Source organism: Grosmannia clavigera, assembly GCF_000143105.1.
Source record: "Grosmannia clavigera kw1407 unplaced genomic scaffold GCSC_89, whole genome shotgun sequence".
Lineage (NCBI taxonomy): Eukaryota > Fungi > Ascomycota > Sordariomycetes > Ophiostomatales > Ophiostomataceae > Leptographium > Leptographium clavigerum.
This window is the reverse complement of record NW_014040569.1, coordinates 375,717-392,399: the sequence shown is the minus strand read 5'-3', so window position 1 is coordinate 392,399 and position 16,683 is coordinate 375,717. Positions and strand designations below refer to the sequence as shown.

At 54.0% G+C, this 16,683-nt stretch overlaps 6 protein-coding genes across 6 annotated transcripts; 4 read left to right on the top strand and 2 right to left on the bottom strand.

The window, feature by feature from the left end:
- Positions 1-135: 135 nt before the first annotated feature.
- On the bottom strand, positions 136-2,782 carry CMQ_5529 (c6 zinc finger domain containing protein; the record flags this gene model as incomplete). Its single annotated transcript, XM_014313116.1, has 4 exons — positions 136-1,115; positions 1,171-1,700; positions 1,762-2,367; positions 2,634-2,782. 4 exons carry the CDS (start codon positions 2,780-2,782, stop codon positions 136-138), a joined length of 2,265 nt encoding a protein of 754 aa, XP_014168591.1.
- A 658-nt stretch (positions 2,783-3,440) lies between these two features.
- On the bottom strand, positions 3,441-4,863 carry CMQ_5606 (p60 domain containing protein; the record flags this gene model as incomplete). The annotated part of the gene is made up of 2 exons (XM_014313193.1): positions 3,441-4,629; positions 4,712-4,863. 2 exons carry the CDS (start codon positions 4,861-4,863, stop codon positions 3,441-3,443), a joined length of 1,341 nt encoding a protein of 446 aa, XP_014168668.1.
- Positions 4,864-5,772: 909 nt separating this feature from the next.
- On the top strand, positions 5,773-6,532 carry CMQ_5751 (Ras small monomeric GTPase; the record flags this gene model as incomplete). Its single annotated transcript, XM_014313338.1, has 4 exons — positions 5,773-5,832; positions 5,920-6,049; positions 6,127-6,405; positions 6,477-6,532. 4 exons carry the CDS (start codon positions 5,773-5,775, stop codon positions 6,530-6,532), a joined length of 525 nt encoding a protein of 174 aa, XP_014168813.1.
- Positions 6,533-7,095: 563 nt separating this feature from the next.
- Positions 7,096-7,982, top strand: CMQ_5496 (ribose 5-phosphate isomerase a; the record flags this gene model as incomplete). Its single annotated transcript, XM_014313083.1, has 2 exons — positions 7,096-7,486; positions 7,543-7,982. The coding sequence occupies 2 exons, from the start codon at positions 7,096-7,098 to the stop codon at positions 7,980-7,982; spliced, it is 831 nt and encodes a 276-aa protein (XP_014168558.1).
- An 883-nt stretch (positions 7,983-8,865) lies between these two features.
- CMQ_5492 (duf1753 domain containing protein) lies at positions 8,866-10,113 on the top strand (the record flags this gene model as incomplete). The annotated part of the gene is made up of 2 exons (XM_014313079.1): positions 8,866-8,916; positions 9,049-10,113. 2 exons carry the CDS (start codon positions 8,866-8,868, stop codon positions 10,111-10,113), a joined length of 1,116 nt encoding a protein of 371 aa, XP_014168554.1.
- Positions 10,114-11,105: 992 nt separating this feature from the next.
- On the top strand, positions 11,106-16,051 carry CMQ_5717 (sulfite reductase beta subunit; the record flags this gene model as incomplete). Its single annotated transcript, XM_014313304.1, has 4 exons — positions 11,106-11,145; positions 11,367-11,515; positions 11,604-15,959; positions 16,022-16,051. 4 exons carry the CDS (start codon positions 11,106-11,108, stop codon positions 16,049-16,051), a joined length of 4,575 nt encoding a protein of 1,524 aa, XP_014168779.1.
- Between the last annotated feature and the right edge of the window lie 632 nt (positions 16,052-16,683).

The window sequence follows — 16,683 nt, the reverse complement described above, 5'->3', positions numbered from 1 at the left end:
TCGGCCCAACATAGAAAATAGGAGTCGAGATTGGCATTTAGACCAGGTCGCTCTAATGATCTGGAGAGATCATTGCTATACTACATATTTATACAATAACAGACTACATTAACCTCTTCCCTGCATACATCAAATTCACAAAGTAAACCAAGGCGATGGGGGTGATGCCTGCATCATGGAACTCCAAGGGTCGGCGTCGGCTGTGGGCTCATAAACATCGGGAACCATGCCAAAGCCGTCTGCCAGCGCCGAGTCAAAGTCTGGTTCGGTTTCTTCCCAGTCCGTTCCAGGCCCTGATCCTGTTGCCGACTCTGATTGGGACACCGAATCGGACAGAGATACGTCTCCAGAAGTAGATGTCGATACTGGTCCTGGACATGACGCCGAGATCATAGCCATCGACTTCTCACACACGTTGAGTTCCACCAGCAGGCTCTCCGCGTCCTTGTTTAATCGAGCCTCCAGTGCGGGATGTTGTACGAATCCTTTATCCTGGCCGTCCCTGACCGTAGTTTTATCAGATACAGCAAATTCTTTTGAGAGCAGATACGCGGACGACATTCGCTGACTCGATTTGCCATCGTGACAGGACCTGTCTTTCAGATCGACAGCATCTTGCTTGTCGCGCACATGGGCGCGATACCAGGCAAGGCAGAACTGGTAAATCTCCCGCAGCTTCCAGAAAGCATCTTTGTTTTTCTCCGCAACGTCGGTCCCATCATGGGACATTGTGAATGCCATCATTGAGGCCATCTTTTGTTCCGAGGCTTCCAGATACCGCTCTAGATCGGCCGCTGCAAATAGGTTGACTTTTCCTATACCCACGTGTCCCATACTTGCCCGCGCAAGAAGGAAGACAGCATCGAGATGGTGACTTACTTCCTCTGTGGTACAATGCCTAAAGACGGGATTCGGGAGTTCGAGAAGGGTGGTGATAAAGTTTTGGGTGGCGTGAATGCATTTCATAACAATGGCCAATCGGGTCGGCGATATACACCAGTTGCAGCATGGAGCAGCTGACGATGATCGACTGATGGGCCGGTGACTAGACGGCACCTTCAAGCCAACTTCGTAAATGACAGCCGGCAAATACGTCACGGCGCATTTGAGGGAAGCTGGGTCGACAGATCAGTAAAGCGGGCGCTGACGGAGAATAGAATAGAAGCGTACCATTGTCCCAGGCCTCACTCGACATCGAGTCCCTTATACACGCATACTGGCGCTCAAAATCCTTGACCATTGTGTCGATGTATTTCTCGTCCATGATTGCATTGTCGTTCGGGTTGCTGATATTGAAGACACGATGTACGTCCTCCGTCAACTTGCGAATGTTCACATGGTGTAGCAGAAGATGTACATCCGACGGTACTTCTCTACTGGTCGCTAGTATCTGAGATACTCGATCAACTCGATCGTCAAACTTAAAGTGAGTTGGCTTCCGGCGTGCTATGGCAACGCTCGCTGACATGCAATAGGTTCCAATGAAGGTGCGTGCACGTTCGATTTCGTCGCGGTAGCCTATGGCCGGGTTGCGTTTACTCCCTGTCGAGGATTGAGAATCCGAGCCTCGCATTCTTGGCAAAATATCTGCTTGGCATATTGATAGGGAGTTTTCCAGATCTAGATCGACGGCCATGGTTACAGCGATCTGCGAGAGCTGATACAACTGGCTGCTGGATGGTTTGAAATACAGATGGTGCCTGTAGACATTTATGTTAAGAGCCTAATCGGAAAAGGTATTTGCCTAGGACGTCCACGTACCATGTGCAGAAGATAAGCAAGCCTTGCAACAGGTCGAGACCGGTCTTAGACTCTACGATCAAGGATTGTGCAAGGCCTTTCCGAAATTCAAGGGCCAATCGTGCCTGAAGATGAGTCTCGGCACCAACAGTGAGTACTGCCAAGAGAACAAAAGGTCGCTCCCGTCTCATGTGGCTGAGAGTCACAAACGGTGGGAGGAGTACAAAGGGAAACTGCTGTTCACAGTTCACAGTGTACTCTGACAGAAGTGATTGGGCCTTCTCTTCTTTGATGATATTTCGATTAATGACATCGTTGCTCAGTGAAACTGGCATAGTGTTGGCTGTCGAGAGGGTTATAGTTCGTTCCGGAAAATCGGTCAAAGAGATACCCGTATATTTCACTGGTGATGGCGAGGGATAAAAGAATGGTTGTGAAAATAGAGGCAGCTGTGTCTTGGGAGCCGTAAAAAACATTTCGGCAGCAGAAGCAAGGAGGTCTGGCGGCGATGCCAACTGGACAGGCTCCAGAGCAGTGACAGCATCCTGGGCAGCTGTCGCCTTCCTTGCAGCTATCAGGGCAATCAAGCCATCAAGCTTCTCTTCGACATCCCTCACCCGAGTGCGACTGGTACAAACATCTCTTAGCCCGCAGCTCAAGTAGCAGCACTTGGTATATGTAAGGAACAACTTACGACGAATATTTCAGCTTCTTTGGTCGAGCTAATGCATTCTCATACACACAGTTCACTCCATGGTTCAAACACCTATACGAATTGCCGGATGCGAAGTCAGCAGCTGCAATGGTTCCCCGTAATCGAGATCGGCATTTTTTCAAGGGGGGTATTCAGTTTAGCCGCAGTCTGGTCTGTGTGTTGCCTAGCTGTAACGCACCTCTTGCAACATCGGGACTGGTCCGTGGCTTCTGCCACCTCAATGATACATTTGGCCTTAACTGTCCTGCAGGCCTCACAGGAGCGTCGAAGCGTAGACGTTCGCTGCCGGGTCACAGAGCCAGAAAGGGGAGGTGCTGTGGTGTTCATAGCGAGGACACCAGCATGGATGAGCGCTAGAGTGGGTCAGTCGGTGCAATGGGCATACGCGATCGTCTTGAGAAATGGCGCGCCTTGGTAACTTCCGGCGTCGGGGCGATGGAATACAGCTGCTCTCCGGCGGACGATTGCGTTTATGATAAGAACGACTTTGTATGCGATTCGAAATTGGATACAAACTTTCTGGCCAGACTTCACTTCCAGCTCCGAAGCCTTTGGACAAGCTCTTGCAGCCTTGCTCTGTAATGATAATCCGGTCGCGCGGCGCCGGCCTAAATATGTTGCTCCGAAACTCCGTAGTGGAGCCCACGCTTATTGCAGTTGTAATGCCAACGAATGAATTGGCGAACACGGATACAATGTTGTGAGACGAAAACGTAAGATGATGCGTGCTGAAAGAAACAGATAGCAGAGAGCTAACGGCAAGATACAATCGGCAGGGAAGGAGCAAGGCGGCAAGGCAAGCCGCGTTAATAATATGGAGGTGACGTATTGACACCACCAAATACAATACAATACTAGGATATGTAGTACATAATCCAACATTGCGAATATCATGAAACTTCGCCTCTTTATCCTAATCATACGGATGCTACTTAATGCAACTTCTGTGGCCGACACAGCGTTTGAATCATGCAAGATACACAGCTCAGAACAAATGGAAGTCCTTGTGAGCCCACTTTTCGGTAACCTTCGTCTTGGCTTGCTTCCGGAATGGCCGTTTCCTGCGAACCTCTACCTTTCCTCGGACAAGAAGGCTTCGATAGCGGTCCTTGAGCAGGTTGCCTTCGGGCTTGAGCAGGCGCAATGAGTCCCGCAGCTCGTCTGGCAGAACCAACTCCAGATCTTTCTCTGGTAGTCGGAACTTGCCCAGCTGCCGCCGCCGTAGCACAATATCATCTCCGCTTTCAGCATCTGCGTCGCTTTCGTCAGACGGTGAAGGCATCGCCAGTGCCTCCCGCGCCGCCTGCTCCTCGGCCAGAATCGCTTCGATTTTCTTGGCCTGCTCCTCCTTGCGGACGATAATCGCGTCGTGCTTCTTCTTCGCCTCAGCTTCCTTGCGCCGTTTGATACGGTTTCGTTGCGCGGGAGTTTTGCGTTTCGGCCGCTTTGCGGCTGTCGCCTCGTCCTCCACACCGCTCTCGAAGCCCTCCCATGCGGAGTCCTCTTCCCACTCCGACATCTCGGCGCGTGCCTCGGCTTCATCGGCCTCGGCTGCCGAGCGGGCAACGGCCTCCAGTCTTATCCGCTCAGCCTCAATGGCCTCAAGACGCTTCCGCTCGGTCTCCACGGCCTTGTTGCCCTCTTCTGTGAGCAACGCCTCGTAGTCGTTGAATGCCGGGTTGTAGCTGAACGAGGCTTTGGGCTTGGCTACTGCAGGAACGGCTTTGCCGCTTGCCGCGAGCGAAATGGGTGCGTGCTTCAGCGTCTCCGGTGCCTTGACCTTGCTTCGTTGTGGCAAGAACGAAAACTTGCCCTGCTTGCTGTGCTCTACCTCTGCCACCTCATCCTTGGCCGCCCACGGATCGTAATCTGCATCCACAATCTGTAGCGACGAGGCATGGTTGCCATTTGCCAGCTGCCGCAGGCGCACAACCTCCTTCTGTGTGACGTAGTTGGTGCGCTGCCGCTTTGTCGAAAGCACGCCGTCTGTCGTCTTGCTGTCCTCGCCTTGGCGCTTGCGACCAGAAACTGCCGGGACAGCAGACCGCTGTGCAATGATTTCGTCTGCCTTCAACGTTTTCTTGAACTTCTTGGGCAACTGCCTCGCGATCTCCGAGTCTGCCTCATCTGCTACCTGGAACAGGTCTTTAGAGTCTCGATCGACGATCACTCCTCTGCACAACAGGATATAGGTCAGTATTTCGCGCTATATTAGAGCACAACAAGGACTAAGCCGCCAGAAAAATCATAGTTTACCCTTTGATGATCTGCTCGTTGCGCTCCTCCAATCCTTTTTCTACCTCAGAGACATCGACGTTTTTCCTCCAGGCTTTCCTGCCCTTCCTTGAAGGTTGATTGTGTTGTTGGGGGGCGGCGGGCGGTCCCGCCAGAGGCTTGAGAACAGGCATCTTCGTCTGTCTGTGATTTGAGGTTAATCCAGTCAAGTATGTAAAGTTGTACAAGAAGATTTCTCCCAATATTACCAATCCTGGCTTTTGGAAAGGTTGATCGTTCAGTGGGGCCTGCTGAATTTTTGCTGTTTTCTGCCTTTTTTTCTTTCCAACGCGATAAGAGCCGTATCTTATCTTATCTTATCTCCACGTGACGCAACTGTAGCGTCGCCGAGCCGGCCAGACTAGAAAATTGACACCAAGCCTAAAATACACCATGATGTCTGGGTCCATGCTCTCATAAGTTCTGGTGGAGCAGTCAACGCATACCACCTCCATAGAATAACGAAACATTGGCTCTTCCCGGATACCGAATCGTCCACACCTCCCGCTCTCTCAATATCGCAACTGACCGTCTTAGCGACGTCCCCACACCAGGACACTTGCCCCCTTTTTCGAGCTACAGTTATCAAGCATATTTCTGTCGTTCACCTATCCCTCTTCTGCCACGTTTCTATTTTTTTTTGGATTGTTTTGCTGCGCCTAGATCAACCGTCCTCCTCCTTTCGGCTATCCGCACGACCTACCTGTGTCCCATTTCCAACAACAACTCTTCACATTCCTCTTTGCTCTCTTCTCGTTGCAGCGATGGCGCAAACGGGAGCTGGCGGGTCCTATAACAACCCGTTGAAGAAATACAAGTAATTATCCGCTCCCAATTCTCTAGCTCTCCGCAGTGTCGGGAGAGTCTCGTTTCTGCAGCACGGGATGGGCTGAGCTAACATTATGTGTAATCTAGGCTGGTATTTCTGGGCGAGCAGAGTGGTACGAATCCAAAGTCACTGGCAGAAATCAGGTTGGCAACAGTGTACTGACTATTACGGCTTTGGCCTCACAGTGGGCAAGACGTCCTTGATCACTAGATTCATGTACGATTCTTTCGACAACATGTACCAAGCGACTATTGGAATCGATTTTCTGTCCAAGGCAAGCTATCTCAAGTTGGGAGCAGGCGGCATTATGCCGCCGCCAGCACTGTAACATATACGAGCCGTCACGACTAACTGCCTCTAGACGATGTACCTCGAAGACCGAACCGTTCGATTACAACTTTGGGATACAGCAGGCCAGGAGCGTTTCCGGAGCTTGATTCCATCCTACATCCGCGACTCGAGCGTGGCTGTGGTTGTTTATGATATTTCTAGTGAGCGAGCCTCCTCTCGGCCGACTTGTGGCCCCATTATCTTCCGCAGACCGCTAATTGGCATGACTTGTACCCAGATGCGAAATCTTTCCAAAACACACGGAAATGGATCGACGATGTTCGTGCAGAGCGTGGAAACGATGTCATAATTGTTCTCGTTGGAAACAAGACAGATTTAAACGACAAACGTGAAGTAACGACCCAACAGGGCGAAGAGGAGGCCAAGAGGAACAACCTGATGTTTGTGGAAACCAGTGCCAAGGTGGGCCACAACGTGAAGCCGCTATTCAAAAGAATAGCACAGGCCCTTCCGGGAATGGAAGGGACGGACGCCGCCGCACAAGCGTCAAGCCAGAGTCAGTCGACCCCTCTGTTGTGTTCATTTCCCCTGCTATGCTGCCATGGGAGTTCTGGCTAACGAAAGCAGTGATTGATGTCAAGACGACGCCCGCCCCGCCAAGCCAAGAAGGATGTGCTTGTTAGAGCTGGGGACCAACTTGTCAGCAGCACACTCTACGCACCGCTATGATCGCCTTAACGCATGCCATCACGTTATGAAACAGAGAGCAGAGTGCATGCACTACTTCTCATTCCCCTTTGCCTTCAGGACTGACATGCAACATTGTATAATAAGGACAAAACGGCGGGCCATGGATGACGAGTCGCGTGCATTTTCTGCCTTTCTTTAATGCATACCATAATAGCCCTTCTGTTTTCTCCTTATACTTTGCGTGCTGTTATAAACCGCTCCTGCCGGATAATGCTGTGAAAGCCGAGCGAGAGCGTGAAAGTGGAGATACGTCAAGGTGTTTATTGGCTGTCTGCTACGGAGTAGACTTCGATCACGTGTGTAAATACGGAGTAAAACGCAATCAGAGACCAGCGTCTACTATCTAGATAAAAGTTTCTTGGCTTAGTTGGCAGCGAACGCCCATTGAACAATGTCTTTAAGACAATTGCGTTATCTACCAAGGAGAATTGTCCTGCAGACAAGCGGCCATCAATTGCGACCCCATCGCCACTTGTCCTCACACATTTCACACAATATGGCAGACGCAGCCTTGCTAATTGAACAGTCCAAAAAGGCTGCAGCATACCAGGCTGTCAAGGACCATCTCACACCTGCTTTCCGGCATATCGGTATTGGCTCCGGATCCACGGTCATCTATGTGGTCGAAGCTATTGCCGCCCAGGGTGCTGACGTCACTGCACTTATGACGTTTTACCCCACGGGAGATCAATCGATGGCCCTCATCGAAGATGCTGGCCTGCGGCTTTCCAGCATTGCTCAGCTGCCACTGAATACCAGCCTTGATGTCTGTTTTGACGGTGCCGACGAGGTCGACGAGGAGCTCAACCTGATCAAGGGTGGCGGTGCGTGTCTCTTCCAAGAGAAGATCGTTGCCACATCTGCCAAGAAGTTTGTCTGCGTGGCCGGTACGTTATCCAGCCTGAGAAGATCCAGATGGGAGGGGGGTGGTCTAACAACGTAGACTACCGGAAGCTGGCGCCGCGTCTCGGCACCAACTGGAAACAGGGAATTCCAATTGAGGTGTTGCCGCTGGCAGCGAAGCGCGTCCTGAACGAGCTTGTGCAGCTGGGAGCACAAAATCCGCAGATCCGCCAAGGACTCCCGCGCAAGGCTGGTCCCGTAGTCACCGACAATAGTATGTGGCTGATAGACGCACCTTTTGCACCCCTGCAGCTATCCAAAGACGGCTTAGAAGCGCACGCGGACGGCGAAAATGGCATCTGGACGGTGGACGGCCTGGCTGATCGGCTGATCAAGATCCCCGGCATCGTCGAGATGGGCCTGTTCACGGGCATGAACGGCTACCAAATCAAGGCCGGCCATGGAGGTGCACAGAAGCCCGTCGCTGCGTATTTCGGCATGGCCGACGGAAGCGTGAAGATTCGCAAGGCGCATGCTTGAGAAACCGGTGCGATCCGGGAGTGGCAAGACATTCTTGAGAGTTGTAGAATCCTAATGACTTGTTATATGAGGCGCTCTTCACGTCACGTGCAGCGCCGCCCGATAGCTGCACATACAGCGATTTTCATTTATCAAATTTGAAATAAAATCATCTCGAAGATATTCTAATACAAACCTGTCCTGGAAGATTGCTTACTGCGCAAGTGACATATCTTACATTACCGGAACACTCGTACTGCCCGAGGCTTTCTCACTTACAGCAAGTTTCAGCAGTTCAGCGCCAGCCCACTATCCTCCTTTCAATCTTACACCCCCACTATAATAGGTTTACCCCCCTTTTTTATTGTTTCCTGACGAAAGAGGGAGCCCATTCGTATCATATACTCCGTGCACCCACAGGGACTCCTATGCAGCTGTCGGAAGACAAAGGATAAATGCATTTTTTGTCTTTCGAAAGGGTTAAGAAACTCACCATATGGTGTGAAAGCGGTTCAGATACTCACACACAAACACCTGACAAATGATAGGGGCTCACCCCGAAAACAGAAAGGGAACGATTTCATTTCACATGACATGTTAAACATCGTGAAATCGAGCAATAGCCTCCCGAGTGCGTGGCATGAGTCAGCGTAACTCACACGTGAAAGGTGGACCATACGCGTAAAAATTAATAATGATTGTACGGCGTATTCTTGAGCAGCAATTCTGAGGCGATAGGCCCCACTATTCAAGCGCGAGTTAAAGCCGACTATTCCGACAACGTCGAATTTCTTGAGGCTATCTTCATTCTCGGACGGTCCGAGAAATGTTTTGCTCCAGTATATATTTTTTTCAAATCTGACGGTTTACTGCAGCTTGTCATTGTAGACAGTACTTCAAGAAGATGGCATTTTTTTCGACGATTACACCGTGGTTTCGGCTACCACGACCCAAAGTAAGTGCTGTGCGGCGAAAAAAAAAGAAACACAAACAGAACGATTTTTGGTCGTAAAGGCAGACGCGATGCGACAAGGCCTGTTGTTGGCTGGGCGCTGCTGTATAACATCATGTTCCTAACAAACAACAGACCTTCCTTGGCTTCGTTCCCCTCCAGCTGGGCACGGGGCTTATCGTGCTCACGCTGCTGTTCAATAAGCTCACCGGCCTCTATGGCGTGTTGGCCTTGATTACGGGCTTCTCCTTAAACGCGACGCAGTTGTCGGCCTATTTCTACAACATTGCTGTCCTTGTGACAGTCGCGATTTGCCTCCCTCATATCAGACGGGAGACGCCATTGCCGAATCTGGTGTTGGCTTGGGTATACGCCATCGACACAATTGCCAATGCTGCCTACACGACTGTCTTTGCGATCGGCTTTTACAATGCTGTAAGAGCAGGCAAGTACGGATTAGTCCCCGGCGCAATAGACTCCCTCACGGACGCGACAATATCATCGCTGGCGGTGGCGACGGCGTTGATTCCGACGCCAACATCTGCGTCGACAATAGTCCGCCGGGATGCAGAGACAATAGCGACTGTCACCGCGGGCCTCGCAACGGCAACAGCGAATGTGGCAACGGTGACGAGCTCATCGATCGCTGCAGTGACAGCAACAGTATCACCGATACCAACGGCCGGCAGCGGCGGGTGGATGGGAGCTCACGAGGCCTCGGCCAGCCTGACGCTGGTTGTGATTGTCACTGTGGTGCGAGTCTACTTCAGCTTGGTCTTAATGTCCTATGCACGACGTGTGCTGCAGCGGTACAGCGAGCATGTAGCGAACCTGATCCCTCTCCCATACGACGATAGCGAGAACGATGCAAACGAAGACAAGGGAGAAGAAGGTTCCGGGTGGGCATCCCACGATGCTGGGGACGACGATATTGACGATGAAGAGGCCGGCCTCAATTCTGGTATGCGGTCTTCTCGCGGGCGGTCCAGCCGTCGCCGTAATCATGGCCGTCGCTCCAACAAAAGCGGCAGTGGCAGGGGCAACGGCGCCAACCCGTTTGCAATTGGCTGGCCTGCGGGAGAGGGTTGGAAGGGCAAGGTTGGCCGGGCGCTCGTTACAGTGGGCCGCGGCTACTGGCTCAACCGTGAACGAGACGACAACTGGTCACGCGACATTGGAGCCAAGGTCCGGTCGCCGTGAACGAGACGTCGCAAAAGAGATTGTACAGCGCACAACTTGTCGAAGAAATCATTGGCAACCCGCTGGACGGACATGCCTTTGCGTCTGTGTTTGGGAAATGGACATATTGGAGCGATGGCGTTATCTACACAGATTGACTTGGCTCAGTTTGTGCACATTTGCTGGGGAAAGAATAGGTTTAAGGCATGATGAGCACTACTTCTCATCTTAATACGTCAGGCGATACTGTCCTGGCCCGTTGCGATATTTCTGGGTACATGCTCAATGATATACAGGTCATATTTACTCCGTACATGTCATTTTATCGTTTCTGTTTCGCTACCTTCCGTACGCGTACACATGCCGTTTGCGTGCTTCTATGGAGTTACTCGTACACGAAGAGATGCCATGCTCGCTATTCGGGATTGCTGTACTCCGTATTAGTCATAGTGAAAAGAGGGGACGACCCACTGGCAGAAGCTCAGTCATCGGGATTTGAAAATGCTCTCATTGGTTGCAAGCACTATCGGTGGCCGCCGAGCCACCTAAACGCCCGGGGAGCCCTAGCCTTCGCCGCTTGCGTCGGGCATTCCTACCGCTGTCGGCGCTGTAGTTTGAGAGCACGGCTGCCCCCCGTCACTTTTCACTGCTCTCGCCAGCCACGCTAGACGATCACGCAATCGGCTGTCCGAGGCGCTGAGTGGTCGAAGCCTCGCCGACACCGTCCTGAGAAAATATAGCCTGCTGATGGGATGAGCAATGGGGCGTTCTGAGCAGTATGCTACTCTATGTGAAGAGGAAGAGGAGGCGAGTATTAGTCGTCTCTTGTACCCGGGGTACATCTCTAGGCGCATCGTTAGTGGTGAAGACGAAGCGGCCCTCTTAACGATTTTTTTCGTTGACTGTGTTAATTTTTCCGTTTCTTCGACGCCTCTTTTTATTTCCCTTCCTCTCCCCAAACTCCTTCTCCTGGCCGTTAAACTCGTCTTGGGAAAGAGTCAATTGCGCCTACAATGGCTTCGTCTGCTCCGGTCAAGACTGCTGGCGAAGCAGGTACGTGCACGCTTCTTGCTTTCTTTACCGGTTGTTACTTCTCTTGTTCGGGATGGTTCGTCCTGTCTCGCACCTGCCCTGTGCTGGTGGTGCAGCATGGACAGAAGGAATTGGATGGACATTGGCATTTGTAATCCAGCTGCTTCCCAGACAGGAGCCAACACAACTTCTCGCAGAAAGGCTGTCAAACTATAAATATGCTGACCAGAGTTGCTGCACAGTGGCGAGAATTGCCTACCTGGCCAGCGATGTTGTCATTTCGGTCCAGCCGTCGCTGAGCGCGGATTCCGAGTTCTCGGAGCAACTGAAGAGCCTCGAGAAGAAAAAGGTGCCAAGCATCATTGCATCGACAGCTGATGCTGTTCCTGAGGTTGGTGACTCCCTGCAGCTGGACTTTTTTTCTGCCGCGAATCGGAAGAGGGGTTGTATTGCAGCAGCTAACATTGGCTGCGCACTAGATCCAAACAGTGCGGTTTAACACGGACCCCCTGCTCTCAGTCTTCGGCCCCATCCGGTCAGGTCGTCTGGTCTCGGTCACGACCAGCTCTGTGATCCTGCTCTCTTCAGTGTCGCACCTTTACAAACTCGCCAACTTCCCGGTTGTTCTTCACGTGGCGCTCCACCCCGACCAGTTCCCAGACTACTCATCCATCACAGCAATTCGCAATGCTGGCTGGACCTTCCTGCAGTCCGGCTCCGTTCAGGAAGCCCAGGACATCGGCCTGACAGCTCACGCTCTTGCTATCCGTTCAGGAAAGGGCGTTGTGCATTTCTTCAGCGCTACCGTCCAGGCGGAGACTGCGCCGGTTGCCCCCGAGGACTCAGAGATTGTCCGGGAAATTCTGAACATCGATAACGCTCGTCGTTTCCAGGCGGCCCCTGTCTCCGGCACGGCCATTTATGCCGATGAAGGCCGCATAGCCGTCGTATCAGACGCTCTCGAGACAGCAACTCCCGCTGCTCAGTCAGCGGTGGCAAGCAGCCTCCAGCTCCCTGTGGACCCGAGCACAGCGTCCACCAGGGCATCCGAACAGTCCAGCCTTTTGAGCACCACGAGCTCGCCGGCGCCGATCTCCCCAGCGACGACGATCGAGCCCAGTGTGCCTGCCATCACCTCAGATGACATTTACAAGTATGTGTCGACTATCTGGAGCCAGCTGGAGAGACTTGTCGGCCGCAAGTACAGCGCTTTTGAGTGGACCGGCCCTGCCAACGCCGAGAACTGCCTGTTCGTTTTTGGCTCTGATCCTACGCTATTTTCGACAGCCGAGATCGCCGCATCGACCAACACCGGTGTCCTGACCCCACGGCTGTACCGGCCGTGGCTGGGCTCCAAGCTCTTAAACGCCTTGCCCAAGACTGTGCGAAGGATTGCCGTCCTGGAGCAGATCAGCCGCAAGACAACGAAGTGGGGCCCGACGTTGCTGGACGTCTTGACTACGGTGAAGAGCGGCCCTGGCGGTGTTGAGACCATTGTCGGCTACCAGGTCGGCTACCTCACGCGCGAGACTGTGGCCGAGGCCCTGCGCACCGTCCACGAAAACCTGACGGCGACCAAGCCGGTGCAGAACCTGAAGATCGGTGCGCAGGAGATCCCAGAGGTTACCGAAGTGTCGTATACTCTAGAGCAGCCCAAGACCGAAACGGCATACACCAAGATCCTCAACCAGCTCTTCAACGACCGGCTCTACGTGGCAAATGCGCTGGGCTCAGAGAATGCTGGTATCTCCAGCACGGTTGCTGCGACTCCTGAGTTTGGCTTCGGTTCCCTCCTTGCGCGGAAGGAGCACCGGCAACGATTCGTGGCCGATGTAAAGCGGGCTGCCGTGTCGGATACGTTCCTGACCGCGGCGCCGAACCGCCTGCTTACTCGTTGGGCCGCAGTGGCCAACGACTCCAAGAAGGCGGATGAGGTTGCCGACGAGGTTCTGGCGCAATTTAAGATCGACCGCTCAGCGGCATCCCGCAAGCTGCTGGAGAACAAGCACTTTTTCCACAACGAGTCGCTGTGGCTGGTAGGTTCGGATGCCTGGTCTTACGATCTGGGCAACTCTGGTGTGCACCACGTGCTGGCATCTGGTGAGAACGTTAATGTTCTCATCATCGACTCGACGCCGTATTCCGAACGTGTTGCGGCAGATGCGAGTCGGAGAAAGAAGGACATTGGGCTGTACGCAATGAACTTTGGCAACGCATACGTTGCCTCCGTTGCCGTGTACAGCTCCTACACGCAGGTTCTGCAAGCCATGGATGAGGCCAGCAAGTTTAACGGACCGTCTGTTGTGCTGGCGTACCTGCCGTACTTTGGCGAGCATGATTCGCCACTGACGATTCTGCGCGAGACCAAGTCTGCAGTGGACCTGGGCTACTGGCCTCTGTACCGGTGGAACCCGAAGAACGAGGAGAAGGGAGAGGCCAACTTCTCGTTGGACTCGGAGCGCATCAAGAAGGAGCTCAAGCAGTTCTTGGACCGCGACAACAAGCTCACGCAGCTGATGCAGAAGGAGCCCACTTTTGCTGCGACTCTTGCTCAGGACTTTGGAACTGAGGTTCGCGACCAGCAGAAGCGCAAGGCTCGGGATGCCTACAACGTGCTGCTCGAGGGCCTGTTTGGTGCACCGCTTACCATCTTGTATGCGTCCGACAACGGCAACGCGACGACCTTGGCGAAGCGGCTTGGCAACCGGGGCCGTTCGAGAGGCCTGAAGACCACCGTCATGGCGATGGAGGACTACCCGCTGGAAGATCTCTCAACGGAGGAGAACATTATCTTCATTAGCTCCACCGCAGGCCAGGGCGAATTCCCGCAGAACGGTCGTGCTTTCTGGGATGCCATCAAGGACAACAACGAGCTGGACTTGGCGGGTGTCAACTACTCCGTTATGGCTCTTGGCGACAGCCACTACTGGCCCCGGAAGGAAGACAAGGTGTACTACAACAAGCCGGGCAAGGACCTGGATAAGCTGCTGGCTAACCTCGGGGCCAAGCGGCTGGCGGATATTGGTCTGGGCAACGACCAGGACCCGGATGGCTTTCAGACTGGGTACCAGGAATGGGAGCCGAAGATCTGGCAGGCTCTGGGCGTGGACAAGGTCGAGGGCCTGCCGGAGGAGCCGGCACCACTGACGAACGAGGACATGAAAATACAGTCAAACTATCTGCGTGGCACGATCGTCGAGGGCCTGAACGACACGACGACCGGAGCGATCAGCGCGTCGGACCAGCAGCTGACCAAGTTCCACGGCACATACATGCAGGATGACCGGGACCTCCGGGACGAGCGCAAGGCGCAGGGCCTGGAGCCGGCGTACTCGTTCATGATTCGGTGCCGGCTGGCTGGCGGAGTGTCGACGCCGAAGCAGTGGGTGCAGATGGACGACATCAGCAACGAGCTGGGCAACGAGACGATGAAGTTGACGACGCGGCAGACGTTCCAGTTCCACGGGGTGGTCAAGGGCAAGCTCAAACCGGCGATGCAGGCGATCAACCGGGCGCTGATGACGACGCTGGCGGCGTGTGGTGACGTGAACCGCAACGTGATGTGCAGCTCGCTGCCGACGCAATCGAGCTACCACCGCGAGGTGCTGGCGTGCTCGCAGCGCATCAGCGACCACCTGCTGCCGGCCACGACGGCGTACCACGAGATCTGGCTGACGGACGACGACGGCAAGAAGACGCAGGTGGCCGGTGACGCGGTGCAGGACTACGAGCCGCTGTACGGGCCGACGTATCTGCCGCGCAAGTTCAAGATCACGATCGCGATTCCACCACACAACGACACGGACGTGTATGCGCACGATGTGGGCCTGGTCGCGATTGCAGGCGCGGACGGCAAGCTGGCTGGCTTCAACTTGCTCGCGGGCGGTGGCATGGGCAGCACGCACAACAACAAGAAGACATACCCGCAGACGGGCCGGATGTTTGGGTTCGTGCTGCCGGAGGACGTACAAATTGCGTGTGAGAAGATCATGCTGGTGCAACGCGACTTTGGCGACCGCAAGAACCGCAAGCACGCGCGTCTCAAGTACACGATTGACGACCTCGGGGTGGACGTGTTCAAGGGCAAGGTGGAGGAGCTGTGGGGCAAGACGTTTGCAGCGCCGCGGCCGTTCCACTTCGATTCCAACGTGGACACGTTTGGGTGGCAGCGTGACGAGAGGGGCCTGAACCACTTTACGTGCTTTGTGGAGAACGGGCGGATCGAGGACACGCCGACGTTTCAGATGAAGACGGGGCTGCGCGAGATTGCAAAGGTGCTGAAGGGCGAGTTCCGGCTGACAGGCAACCAACACGTGATGATCAGCAATGTGGCGGACGAGGACCTGGACGAGATCAAGGCGCTGATGAGCAAGTACAAGCTGGACAACGTGCAGTTCTCGGCGCTACGGCTGAGTTCGTCGGCCTGCGTGGCTTTCCCGACCTGCGGACTGGCGATGGCCGAATCGGAGCGGTACCTGCCGGTGCTGATCGGGAAGCTGGAGGACTGTCTGGAAGAGAACGGACTGCGGCAGGACTCGATTGTGATGCGCATGACGGGCTGTCCCAACGGCTGCGCGCGGCCGTGGCTGGCCGAGGTGGCGTTTGTGGGCAAGGCCTACGGAGCTTACAACATGTACCTCGGCGGCGGCTACCACGGACAGCGGCTCAACAAGCTGTACCGGTCAAGCATCAAGGAGGAGGAGATTCTGGCGATCATGAAGCCGCTGCTGAAGCGGTATGCGCTGGAGCGGCAGGAGGGTGAGCGCTTCGGCGACTTCTGCATCCGCATCGGCATGATCAAGGCCACGCGAGATGGCCGGGACTTCCACGATGATGTAAGAATATACCGTCTGGAGTAACGTATTTTACGTGACAGCAGAGCTAACCAACCGAACAGATTCCCGAGGACGAGTCGGACGAGGAATGAGCGGCACAGCGGCTCGGGGTGTATCGCTGCTCTTTGAAGACACCAAAGTAGGCACACAGACCAGCATGAAGATTTGGCATCGGAGACGGGAGTTTGTGTATTGTTTGCGACGTATTAAATTGCCATACCTGGATTTCTGGAGTCGAACAACCAACATTCATCACGTGACACGCATAATACACTTAGTAAAGGGAGTAAACAAGACAGGCGCTGCCATTCCGGGGCACAAAGGCCCATAGTTACCGAGACAGCGTAACGCGCGGCTGTTCAGACAACGGAAAGCCGTCAGTGACACAGGTTGTGGGGAAGAGTGCGCAACGGCGGATTGTTGTCGTGGCAACAGATCGGCATGGACGCACTGCCACCCCTAAACAAAGATTATTGGGGTCTTGGCTGTGGGACCTATGCATCAGTGTGGACAGCAGCAAAGCAAGAAGCGCCATTGCGAGATTTGTGCCGGCCAGTTGGATGGGATCCATGTGCTCCCCTCCCTTCTTTCTTTTTCCCTCTTCAATCCGCTTTCCACAAGAGCCAAGTTCTGTTATTGATCCCCCAGATCCGCGACGTGGTCACATATCACAAGACCGGGCAGTCGACACTGGGCGACAGCAGCACGGCCCATCGCTAGCGAA